The following is a 13800-nucleotide window of genomic DNA, read 5'->3' as shown; positions in this document are numbered from 1 at the left end:
TCGGATACAAATATCAAAAATCCCTCTGGCCATTTGTGCAAACCTAATTTCATGCTGCCCACTTCAACAATCTGAGCAGCTACTTGGCTATCCGTAAACCACTTAACATGTGATCCAACACTGAGGCAAATGATTGCAAAGAAACTCAATAACAGACAGTTCTCTCCACATTGAACTTTGACCTCTCTCGTTCTCCGACCACGTTTTGTGGCACACAAAATCATTGTTAAAATCAGTAATTGCTCCACCTCCGGTGGAACTGCCGTCAGAATACACAAAATAACTTGGTACCTTACTTACAAAGCAATACCTAGTGTTGATATTAACCATACTTTCCTTCCAAAAATACAGTTCTTCCTTGCAGTAATCGTCAAGAAGGGATATAGAATCCCAATTATCCCTGCACGCGGTGGACAAGACACAATGTCTGGTCATTAACCTGCCAATGTTACCAACAACAGGCCAGGTAGAGATAACTTGACCTGTGAAGGAAGACAACTCTCTCGCGGTAACTTTGAAATCGGCTTCAATAATATGATCAATTGAGTTAATGATCTTAACAATTCTCCTTTCCACAATTTTAAAAGTACCTAATGCAGCATTCCAGGTAATACCCAGCCAGTCCAATACTTGGGTGGGTTCCCATACCGATTTATCTTCATTGACAACAAAACCTGCGTTGCACAAATCCGCCCTTACAGCCCGGGCCTTAATGAGACAACTTTCTCTATCCTGAACAATCGCCCAACCATCATCCAAGAAGATGGCTTTACAAAGACCCTGTACTCTCCAATAACTTTTTTTTTTTTTTTTTTAAGGCTTCAAAACCTTGGTAAAAACCCAAGGGGCAGAGGACAGACCGAACGGGAGCACAGAAAAAACATAAAATATTTCCTTAATGGCATCGGGCGCACGCCATGAAAACCCCAGAAAAGTTTGGTGCTCTTGTGCAATGTCTACATGATGGTAACCACTTTTTAAATCGAAGGAAAACATGAACCCATCCTTCACAAAATAAGACATAGCAATTTTCCAGTCCTCCTACTTAACACTTTGCTTAATTAATGACTTGTTGACATGGCGCAAATCGAGAATAACCTCTTCTTACCGCATGGTTGTTCAGAAACTGACAAAGGATTTACAACAAAAGGCTGCTCATTAACCAAACGCACCCGATCTGAATTAAGGAGCTCAAGAACAGCTTGATCCACAAAAACAGCATAAATACGAGCCGACTTAATATTTTTCAGTTTTACGGCCAACGGAAAACTAATGAATGGCAGTCTGAAGCCATTTTCAATAATAGACAAAATGAAATCCGGAGCACCTATAGATCTGCAGAAAACTAAATTATTCTTCAGATTACCCTTAACACGTAATGAATGTCAGCTTTCAAGTTCGTAATCCTGTGTAAACTGATGTACCTGCGCCAAAGCATCATCATTGCTTTTGTTGAGCTGACTGGCCTGAGGTTGGCTTGTTGTAGGAGATTCCAGGGAAAGAATTGTAGCTAAGGGGCTCGTAACTTCCCGGCCAGAACAAGGATTGGCAGTCCTTAGCCCAGTGTCCAAATTTGCCGCATTTGAAACAGCGGAAGAAGTCGCCAAAAGCGTCTCTACGGCCTGAAAGATAAAGGCAATGACGAAACCTGTAGTAAACGGGAGGTGGGGGGGAGGCTTAAAGCAGAAAGATGAATAAACTGTATGGAACCGCAAGCGTGAATGGTACTCAAGAGACAGCGGAGGGTATAAATACTAATAACTGGCCAATCCTGACATGCATGAAAAACAGAATGCACAATAGTGGGTGCGGCAGGTGTGAAATGAAAACACCGCAACTAATTACTTGGAATAACAGCGGAAAATATATCTTTTATCACCTTACAATCCACAAATTATTTTAAATTAGCAATATGATGACTGCTGTAAACCTATAGATCCGACTATAGTTTTGCTTTTTGCAGCGGAACTGATTTGTAATTCAATATACAAGTTAATGAAAGAATGTTCAGCGTTGTTGTCGTTGTTGACGTATTTCACATGACCTTCTTTATAAGTTGTGAAGATCCATAGTGACAAGGTATGATACCAAGATTCTAAGAGAGCCTAGCAAAGTATTTTAAGATATTTTAAGATATTTTAAGGTCTATTGTGTTATTGCTGTAATAAGCCAACAAAAAATAATCCCACATACCACAAAATTGCAGCTCCACAAATCAACCCTGCATCGTGTTCCATTAAATTAAACAAACTGTGACTCTGTTTCGATCTTTAAAACGACATCAGGCACCAAGACCTTCTGAAGGATCCAGGAACGTGCATTTTTTGACCGAACTTTTCGCCATGATGACAGTGTGTAGATAAGCTAACCAGTCCATCCAATTCTATATCAAGGGGACGACAAAGTAAAACTTTTTGTAGGTTCTGACCGCTTGAGAAACCAAGACTTCGATATCCCTGGTTTTAACTCAGTTCGATATGAAAAGCATTCTCAGCCTAAAGGGTCAGCTTCCCTTTCGTGACCAACGGCCCGTTTCTCAAAAGTTCTTTGTACCTCAAGAACGGAGAGGGTTTTAAGTCTTCAAACGTCACGGTCATTTTTCTTTTTATTACCTTGAAAACATCGATCGGCTTTCCAAAACAAACGATTGGTAGTTTTTCACAAGTGGCTTTTCGGGACTTACGAGAAACGGGCGCCAGAACAAGAAAGCTGTCGATAGTTTTACGGAAAGAATTCTAAAGAATGATATTTGTTGATACAGGCTAAATAACTATCAAAATCGAAAGGCAAGCAGCTGAAGACTTTTCTGGCATTATCCATTTAATATACATAAGATTATATATTTTAAACTCTTCAGCAGTTGTATTTACTTTTTCCGGTAACTTTTTTTTATCACTTACTCATTATGAGTAAATTAAAATAGTGTCCCCAATTTGCTGTGCAGTTAAGTACTTTAGAAACTACAAACAAATGAAGACAACATTCATCCACTCGATCAATCCAGATAATAATAACTTGACTGGGTCTGCGGTATGCAGTATAGCACATATTTTGTTTGCTGTGCGTCCAGAGAGTTTTTGTATGGTCTGTAACGGTTTCTCTAATTGGCACTTTGGTGGTAGTGTTCTGCATATTGTTGTAAATAGAGTTATCGTTATGGGCTGTGATTCTTCGTAGCCTCTGGGAATGACACTTCAAGTTCATATTGTTATTTTTACTGATTACATATTGCCAACACTCTTATATTTTTATGATACTGTATGGTCGCCACTTAAGCTTGTCCTCTGAGAAGGTTTCTGGATCCGCACAGTTCTTTGAGAGGAACCCGAATGGCCCTTAGCTGTTTTCTGGTCGTCACAATTTGTGCATTCCGACCTGCGCACAAAGTTAACTCCTTTCAAGTGCGCTTTACCCGGCTTTGTCAAAGATTAGAAACCTCTTGTTGGAGGATATTGTGTGGGCAAAAAGCTTCTTATAAGAGAAGAGCTCTGGACTTCAGCGGGTGCCCAATATTGTTATTCAATTCACTAGCGCGGTTCTTGAAAACGAATTTAGATCCGAAGTTATCTTCTTTTTTTTCCACTGATACAAAATGGCGTAACGCCACACGTTACAATGCAATGGTGTAAACAACTAAGCGTGTCGGTGCGTGATCAGATTTGAAATTGAATAAGAACATTGCCAACCTGTGAGCAAACTAAGCCTAAATCCGACTGAGTATTTTATAGAACTCTCGTGCTGGTATTTACTTTGCTATAATGCATCAGACACGCAAATACGCAAGAACGTCATGAGGCTTCCAAGTAGCCTGTTTATTTGAGGTACATGTAGTCCTAACTTGTCGACTCTGCCTACTTCCGTAACAACGATCCATATGACAAAAACAGCGGCTGATAAACGATTCCCGATTCAAAGTGGGAACATCAACAAAATTAGTCAGATGCCAACGGGCTTAACATAGGTTAAGCCCAAAAGAACCCACTTGGCAAAACATCAGTATCACAATTGCGTGCAAGACTTGCACCGTGGCTGAAGAGCGAGGATTACTCTTGATAATTTGTACAGTCGAAGCTCTCTTTACGGACACTCTCGTAAGCGGACAGCTCTACTTACGGCCGCCTTGTTTGAAACCCCGTTTTAACTCCCATACAAACTCTGTATTTTTACATTCTCGTAAGCGGACATTCCCGTAAGCGGCCGCGGACACTTTCAGGGATTACGACTTAGACTTTTTCTTTGTTTTTAAGCTCCCGTAAGCGGAAACCCAAAAGAAAATCAACAACCTCTGTACAGTATCTTGTTTTTATCAATCAACCATTTTACATTGCCGTTCGTCACAATGATTTTACAGTAATTACAGTACCATATTTCAATGTTTGTTTTGTCGTCATCCACGTCCGGTTACATTTAGAAGCATATGCACTTGTGACTGGAATTACAACGCTGTCAGCACATTGTAGCCAAGGCACTCAAGTTTCGATTTTAGCCAAGGCACAGACATTTTAGTGTCACCATAAAAAATATACTGGCGAGGAATTTCTAAGCCGTATCTGGCTCCTCTGTTTACTCACTTTCCCCTTACAACAGTCTTTCCTTTGTTCGTTCCCCGCTTTAAAAACTTGCTGCCAAACTGTATCACTACTTTTTGTTGCAGTGAGGCTGTTAATGTTGGTTACAGTTATGATTTGTTATTTTTGAAAATCACTGAGGTGCATTCCTAGTACTGCAGTATACGGTACTGTATTACTGTTTAGTTATCGTCATTATCGTAGGATTGTATAGGGCGCAATAAAACAAAAGTGTCATTTAATACCGCGGTATTTTTTTGTATACCAATATTTATGGTTAGCTGGGGAAGCCCCCGTAAGCGGCCATCTATCCCCTACACCTCTAGTGGCCGCTTACGAGAACCATTCTCGTAAGCGGCCAGCTCCAGTTACGGACATTTTTATCCCGTCCCGAGGGTGTCCGCTTACGAGAGCTTCGACTGTATTACAGAAGTCGTTTCCGTTGAGCCAAGAGAGAGGAGCCTCGTTACGCAGCCACGGCGATTGTCATAGCAAGCGGTGTTTTGCATGGGAAGGGTTTGTCCACCATAAAAATAATTTTTCCTGATATTTAGAACAAGTATATCTATACATAGATAGGTCAACACTTTACTCGTTGTTAGTGTTAGATATAGAAATCCGCCAGAGGACTGGACACTATATGCGACGTCATGTGACGTCAGAGAGAGAACCATGTGCTTTGGAAAGAGAAGTTATGAAGCTAAACAGTTAAGTTAAAAACTGTGGAAATACACGTGGAATAATTCAACATTGTGTGGATTCTTGTGTAACATTAGGAGATATATCCACAATTTGTAAATTATCCATAACCTGATAAATTGTAACAAACTGTGACCTATTATCAAATTCCTACTCTTACATCAAATATCTTTACCAGAGTTAGTTTATACAAAGTCGGTAAAATCGTCCCAGTTGTTACAGAGAATGACCCGTCCATTTCTATTTAGAGCAGTTTTATCACAAAATCATTGCCCTTTCAGGACGCCTTAAAGACATGCGGAAAACAATATAAACATAACATACACATATAGGATACAAACATATTATACATAACCTTATAACATACACATACAAACATATACATAAATGAATGTAAACATGTAGGACATAATGTAATGTTATTCAGTCAGGAGCTCACGAATGGGAGAGAAAAGTTTTGTCGTCTTCTCAGACGTTACTATAATAGCTCCTAACTGGAAACATTAAACTCGGAGTTAAGGACGTTCGCCCGAAAATCTTCCCACATTGAAATTTGTTTCATTTGTCGCCTGAAGTTAGGTCATAAACTGCTTATTCCGAAAATGAAAAAAAAACAACAACAAAAAATTCGGAGTCACAGACTTTGTTTCGGAGAAAATGACAAATTTCGATGGATGTGATGGGATGGATGGACACAAGGAAAGAAATATTTTTAAAAAGATGACTTCTTACGTTGTGATTTTTTTCATTTCATCAGACTTTGTAGGTTGTAAGAAGAGCAAGTGATTCATATATTAAAAAATAGGGGTCACCGATGATCTAAATGAGTAAAATCGATGTCATGTTGCGAAGCTCTTGGAAAATTTCGTTTGCTACGATTTTGCGTGACCTGTCGGGGAAGGACTGGAACCCAAGACAGCATCGATCGATGAAAGGTTTTTGAAAAAAAGAGAACTCGAGCATAGAAAAGAAGTTTCAACAGGCGTTATCTTTATTTGGTTCGTTTCAGTTGTATCATATATCTCCATTGTCGTCATGCTCATCTTCTGGAGCGTGGTTTTAGTAAACTATAATATCTAGCTGTTTCGTCGTAGGTCCGCAATAGGAAGAGAAGATAATTCTGCTCTATTTTCATGAGAGTAAAGGAAAAGAACTTCAAAAACATGCATTCATTTTGAAATAAGAAGTTCGTAACGTAACAAAAACATTTTAAAAAACCAACCCCATTGAATTTACTCAACTTCACTGACTAAACTTAACCTCTAGTTTTCAAAGCTTTCAACCACTAATGGATTAGCGACTTTTTCCAGCCTCCTGGTCCTCTCTCTTTAACGTTTCATGATGAATTGGAGATAAATGTGCCATTCTGTAGACCAGACCAGACCACCGAGACATATTTCGGCTCCCCAGACCTTTTCAGTCACGGCAGCCGTAGTAGCACCAGCCGTAGTGATTTGCTTAAACTCCCTATTAGTGTAGATCCTACTCCACATTAAAAACTACACACAACCGATCATTCCTCGATTCGCTCTGACGAAGGGCTAACGCTCGAAACGTCAACTTTTATAATCCCTGTACGGTGGTTTTAAAGTAAAACTTGCCAATGAATGGTTCATTTATATGCTCACGTTGTCGGCAAAACTAAAATTGGTGATTTCACGTTGTTGCTTTGTGGAGTACAGCAAAAGGAAAATCCGCGGAAATAGGGCATTTCCGAGGTCACGTCTGTCTCCTATTCAAAGCGAGTCTAAAGCCGTGTCCACACTCAACGTTAATTATGATCAACGGAAGTATAATTCAGGCTATCGTAATCCATTCAATTTTATTCAATTATGGTTCTGTTCACATCTGCGAAAATTCAAATACAATAGGGGAACATCGCAGAGTGAGACAAAATGGCGCCGTATCGCGAGGCTGCCACAATCATTATCACCATGCTTGAGGCGAGGAGAGAACCAAGGATAGCAGGCCAAATCTTCGCTCCATAAAGCGATTAGAAGTTTTGTCTGCTCATACCACCACGTGTTCGGCATTCTGTTCAATTACGCACTTTAATTACTTCAAACACGTGGTTATAATCCAGTTATAATCACGGACTGTAATTAGTTGATGTGAACCCATTTCATATTTAATTCGATTATAATTTGATCACACTCGAGATCTAATGTGAACACTGCTTAAGTGCGAAGTTTTCATTCATATCAAGGGCGGATCTAGGGGAGGTGCACTGGGTGCACGTGCACCCCCCTCGCTTACCAAAAAAAAAAACGTTTTAGTTAAAAAATTCTAAATTTACAAACGAAATAAAAAACCTAAAGAACAGACAGCGGTCCGTTGTGCCTTAAAACCGCTAGTTTTCGGAGTTTAGTCTTTTGAGTTTTTCATTTACAGATTTATCATACTACAGCCCTATCCCTCTTAAAAAGCATGTATTGTCTAACGTATAAAGATTGGGCTTCCTGTGCATTTCCGTCTGACATGTGCACCCCTCTAGCCAAAAATCCTAGATCTGCCCTTGCATATTTAAAGTAGAACAAATTACCATCGCAAAAACGTCGCACTTAGTATCGCTTTGAAGAGAAGGCAGACATGAACTTTCGGAAATGGCCTATTGGCACTGCGTATGCAGCACGAATAGAGTCTTTCCTTTTTTAACCAATCATGTTCCTGCTTTGTGGCGTGGTCGTTGCCGAAGCCTTCGTCTTTGCCGAAACTCCTTATTAATATATTATTGAAACGTGAAAAGTTTATAGCGCTAACGGTTGCTAGGCATTGAACCTTTTTAACAAACCTGAAACGAAATACCTACAAAATCATGTCGTAACTGTTATTTTTGTCATATTTGAAAGACACTTGATGTGTCACTGTAAGGGCACTTGAAAAACAATTGTAAGGGTAAGGGTAATGCTCTTGCTGTGGTTACACTAGCACTCAGTAAAGTTACCCTAACCTCGTTGTAAAAAGACCCCAATAAACAAGTATCAAAAAGATGACAAATGTTCAGCACAGGATAACTAAATGACCCTAGAGGGTTGTTGCTACAATCTTGGACAAAACTATCAGGGCAAATACCATTAAAAACGCTTCCTTACTCAAATGTTGCTAAAGCCATGTAAAAAGCTGTGCTGGCATTGGGCCGGACTTTGGCAACCAGCGTTGTATCTGAAGGGAAGGCAGAAGACTGCACATAAAACTTTGTACATTTATAAAACATTCTGTGACGAGGAGATGGATATTTTATGGTTCTGTCCAAGCAAAAACCGCTTCCCCTTCCCTCTTCCCGGACTTCGACCCAGTTTTTTCTTTGGGATTCCCAAACGACATAAATGACAAAATATGATCTTAAATGTGAATATAATACAACGAGGACGTGTGTTCAGTTACTGAATGCTATTTCAACTTAGAAACATCAGGCCATAACACTGAGCCTTTCGTCATCATTAATTAATTTTTTTGTTCTTATCTATTTAAAGTGGTACTAAGTTCTTCTTTTTCTTTGTATTTCAAAACTAATTACGTTACCTAAACACTAAGTGACCCAAGTTTTAAGCCTTGATTTCAAAAAGAGACCTGTCTATTTTAACTGGAATTTTCCTATTTAATGGTCCGCCATTACCAACTTTGGGCGAAGCGCGGTGGCCTCATGGTTAGTGTGCTCGACACCAGATGGAGTGGTCTGGGTTCGGGGCCTGGCTGGGGACATTGTGTTGTGTTCTTGGGCAAGACACTTTACTCCCACGGTACCTCTCTTCACCCAGGTGTATAAATGGGTACCGGCGTAATGCTGGGGGTAACCCTGCGATGGACTAGCATCCCATCCAGGGGGGAGTATAAATACTCCTAGTCGCTTCATGCTACAGAAACTGGAGATAAGCGCCGGCCTGATGAGCCTTCTGGCTCGTAAGCAGAGACTTTACTTACTTTACATTACCAACTTTAAAATATTGAGAGAGTTGGATCCAGGAGAAAATGATTGTACGCGACTGAATTAATAACAGGGAGCTTGCGCAAGGCGACGACGACGCCAACGAGAACATCGTCTAAAAATTTTGTTTCCCGTTATTGTACCAATTTCGTTACAAACCCGAGTCGTTCGGAATGGAAAGTGTGTACCAACATTGCAGAAATAAAATTGGCCTGAATGGTGTGGCTATTTGGGAAGAAAACCAAAAAGGTTTCGTCAGATTCTCACGTCCTTTATACAACCTCAAATTTGGTCAATTCACGTCGTTGTCAGGTCGAGGACGGCCAAGAAATGTACCAAAATGCAAAACGCACGTGCGGGGCGTGCAAAGCCTCTGTTTTTGTTCATTAAGTCCTTTGTGTTGTGGCGTTCTCGCAGCCCGTTGTCGTCATCCCCCCGGGAGTTGCGTAACGTAGTTTCGTAACGTCCCTATTAATACGCAGCACGGGAGTTTCGGGCTTCCAGACTTTTAAACTCGTGTTTTGCATACATAAGAAACTGCGTTTACACGCTGACATTTTATGCTATAGAGCGTCTTCATATGACGTCACGGCGGTCATGTTGGTGTTCCAAAACAAAGAAATGCCGGCCATGATGGTGTACCAAACTAATCCTCTGGGGAATTTTTTATGCAAATGGTTTCTTTTGCTTCAGTAATCTAATATGGCTGCTGGTCACGAAAGTGAAAATGCTCTATTGAGTGAATGACTTCACCTTTTCCTAAATCCAACCCTCTGAGATCCAGTCGGTCAGTTTTTGAACGTGAGTAATAAGGTACCGTGAAATCCAAAACTTACACTCTAAGTAAACAGCCGTTGGATAAAAATCAAAGCTCAAAATTTTGCCAGGCAGGTGCCAAGCAAACACACTTTCAAAATCTAAATAAAAAAAAGGAAGTGACTTTTTGATCATAGTACCAATTTACCATGTCAGGTCCGTTTCGGTCTACTTGGTTGTAGTAAGAAACGTGTTAATACGTACGACTTAAAAGCATTTTCTTTTTGTATTATATAGAGGAACATATTGCTGTGTTAATTTTGTGCGGCTTGTAAATATGCTAACACCTCTTCTTACTGAAAATTTCTCTCAATGCCCTGATGCTTACCCTGCTATGCATAAAAATAAACTTGATTGAGACCTTAAAGCTGAAAGCATACAGGATTTGGCAAGGCTTTTACTCAACTTTTGCTCTTAATTGTGTATTATTTAGCAAAATTAACAGCCGAACACCCCCTATTGTCAACTACGCTTGAGTAAACATATGTCTGGTGTATTTCCATTTGGCCTTCTCATCAAACTTTTTTAGAAGCTTCCTCTCTATGCTCGCCACATCGGGTTCAAATGAAATCTCATTAAGCACAGTTACGTAAGACATAACCAGCTGTTCGAATATTTGATCCTCTTGAATTTCACTCATAGCCACACTAGCAAAGTTTCCAAGCAAATGTGAAAGCATTGGCTCAACGCTCAGAATGCGTTCCAACTCAATCTCTTCTGGAGGCTTGTTCCCGATATTATTGAAACGAACTTGATAATTGGTAAAATCAAACTTCTCGAGGGTGTTTTTCGAGTCCATCCTTTGCTCTTTAGCTGCTTTTTCCAAAAGGTTGTAGTAATGCAAAAGATCTGAATCCATCACTTGATTTTCAAGACTGGTACGTACACTATCATCGTCGTCACGGAGTTGATCAACTGCTCTTTCAAGTAAATCGTAATAGTGCGATACCTCGGAATCCATAGACATTTCGGATTTACCTTTTGAATTCACGGTTCCCGCAAATGAGGAACAATAACCAGAGCTCGATTCCAGGGATGTTTTTAAACCTTCTTCAGAGTTTTCGGCGGTGAAACAATGACTGTTTTGAGAGTATTCTGATGATGGAGAATGCCTTCCACTGTCGTACTCATAAGAATTCTCATTAGAAGCTATTGAGGACTTATCAGAATTCTCTTCCTGATCTGTTTGAGAAACAGTTGAATTTTTACTGGAAAACAACTCATGTGCATCAGCAGATGCAGTGAAAATGCAACTTGCATTACCTTCTGTTCGACTTTCTGCTCGATCAGCTAAGTCATTATTAGAAATACTGACTGACACGCGCCTAAATTTTTGAAGTTCGCGGCGTAGAGACACAAGCGAAGGCCATGTAGGCGAAGTTCTTTCCTCATAATGCTCGCTAGGTCCGAGGTGATCATGGTCAAGAGAATTTTTAATGCACGGAAAGGAATCTTGAAGAGGTTCCACCGTTCTTAGTAGTTCTTGCTGAGAGCCATCCAGCCAATTTTCTGAAGTGTTATAATTATCCCTTTCACTATCTGATCGACTACTTTCAAGTTCATTTGGGGAAATATCGTAATCGTTTTGCGGGAGGTTACCAATTTTACCCGATCTAGAGAAATATTGCTTAAACTGATCAAGCAGGTAGTCCACTACTTCGGCATCTTTCGATTTCAAGTTCTCAGCATCTTCTTGCACCTCAGCAAATGCGTCCATAAGAATTGTCAAGAAAACGTTCATCAGAATCATTACCATTATCATCATAAATGAGAAGAAGATAACTGGTCCCCATAGTCTATTGTTTTCTCGAAGAATATCAAAATCAAATCCTCCCATCACAGTGTTAAACAAGGTTTCAATTGTAGTTGTAAATGACTGGTACTCCGCAAGAAGAGCTCCATAAAAGGAATAAAACAAAACGCTATAAGCAATGTAGAAGACAAAAAATACCACCATGAACGACAGCAGTGGCATTGCTGAGGTAGAAAGCGTCCTGGTAAACAAAAAGATTCTGTGGTTGAATCGAATGAGTTTGAGGAATTTTATGTTGGCAAAGAAAACCAGAAATGCCAATAAATATCCAAAAAGTTCGTCCCAAGTGGTTGCTTGAACGAAGCTAACGAACTGATTAGGATTAGCTTTCATTGCGTCAATTGCCATTTTTGTGTAGGATGTCCTTTGAAATAATGCAGCAGCGCCTGTCAGTATGAGAATAATCAGAGAAATTTCCAGCCAGTTCCAAGGATCTTTAAAATACCGTTTCCCTAATTTAAACATTTGTTTCAGCTCGTTGTACAGGAAAATAGCAAAGAACACAACGAGAAAAATCTCGCAAGCGACCATTATGCTATCGAAATCGTTCCCATGACGATACAACCTTGTCACCTTAATGTTGTTAAAAAACACGACGCCATTTGTTGGAATCCATTCCGTCAAAAAAGTTCCGACTCCAAACATGTTAACTTGTGCACTGTAGATGGCAATTTCAACAAATATGGCTCGGGTTCGCGCGTCAATCCAGGAGTTTTCTTTTAATGAATTTATGTCAACATCAGTCACGTTGGTAACTCCTACATCAAATGCGTAACCCCCTCCACCGTATGTGGCCGTAACACCCAAGAATGGAAGTCCACCAAGTTCAGTCCTAGACCTGTAATACCAAGGCGAGGAGGTTATATTTGATGTTTTGTTTGTCCTTTCCCAGCCAACTGTATAATTATCTTTATCTTCCTTAAAAATGGAATAGTAGTCATTGCATCCTTGCAAAGTTTCTTGCATAGGTTCAGGTACTTGGCACTCTCCTGAGGATAGAGTAAATGATGCATGTCTCAAGCCATACATCTTGCTACACCTACTCTTTGTGGTAAGATCAGATGCAATCGGAGAATTGCAAGTATTGGATTCAGTGGTGTAATGCACCTGTTGGAAGGAACCTAAGATAAAATCAATTGCAAGGTCCTGGGCATGACTCCTTAATTTGCGTAGAACATCCCACCGGTGTTGTGGAGGTCGGAGGTTCAAGTCCTGCCTAGGACTGATTTTTGGGTTGCGGTTTCGCCCGTTGCCAAAGCAACTATTTCATCATGTGAGGCATATGTTCTGAAGCTTTATAAAAGCTATTGGCATACCGGAACATCACTTTCCCGACTAGCTGCTCGTCGTGGAGTAGGCTAGTTATTCGCGAAGGCTCAATCCCAGGAAGTGGGTGACTTACTGAATGCTAACGTTATCAATAGAGAGTTCAAATCCAAACGGTAAGGCTATTTTTAAAATGCTAGATAACTGGCTACTTTTCTTAGAATTTTTTCCAGAATGTAGGCAAATACTTCGATGCACCATAACATAAAGCGAACGTCGATAATAGACCCTTTTCAAAAATGGTAGCCGAAAATTCAAATAAATTAAAATTAAAAACTAATACTAAAAATAGAAAGAACGCTTTTACTTTAGTAACCCGGCAAAGTTTCGGCATATCAGGTGTAAGTTGAAAGATTTACAGACGTTTGTATGATTGGGGATATGGCGTATACCCCAAGGCATACAAACGTCATACAATCGTCAAATTTCAACTTACAATTTCTCAGCTGATATAACACCTAATGCGCTGAAGATTTTCCCGGTTACTAAAGTAAAGGTGCTCTTTAGTTCATCCAATTCCGTTGCCGCCATTTCAGAGAAGGGTCCATTTGAAGGACGTTTCTGCAGTTGCCTTCGCTACCTGATTTGATTCTCAGTTGTCGAATTCGTGCTCCTCCAACGAGGCGTGAGTTGCAGTCAATAGTGTATTCTTG

At 40.1% G+C, this 13800-nt stretch overlaps 1 protein-coding gene across 1 annotated transcript in view; it reads right to left on the bottom strand.

The window, feature by feature from the left end:
* Positions 1-8038: 8038 nt before the first annotated feature.
* The window catches only part of LOC138001168 (polycystin family receptor for egg jelly-like), a 29872-nt gene continuing 24110 nt past the window's right edge, over positions 8039-13800 (bottom strand). Inside the window, exons 16-17 of the mRNA XM_068847826.1 lie at positions 13728-13800; positions 8039-12810 (exon numbers count right to left, since the gene is read on the bottom strand). The exon at positions 13728-13800 is cut by the window's right edge and continues 99 nt beyond it. Of these exons, the coding sequence (XP_068703927.1) occupies positions 10475-12810; positions 13728-13800 (2409 nt within the window). The 3' untranslated portion in view covers positions 8039-10474. The remainder of the gene's footprint in view (positions 12811-13727) is intronic.

The sequence above is a fragment of the Montipora foliosa genome, chromosome 4, assembly GCF_036669935.1.
Source record: "Montipora foliosa isolate CH-2021 chromosome 4, ASM3666993v2, whole genome shotgun sequence".
Taxonomy (NCBI): Eukaryota; Metazoa; Cnidaria; class Anthozoa; order Scleractinia; family Acroporidae; genus Montipora; species Montipora foliosa.
The sequence above is the reverse complement of the archived record's forward strand: the minus strand, read 5'-3'. Positions and strand labels throughout refer to the sequence as shown.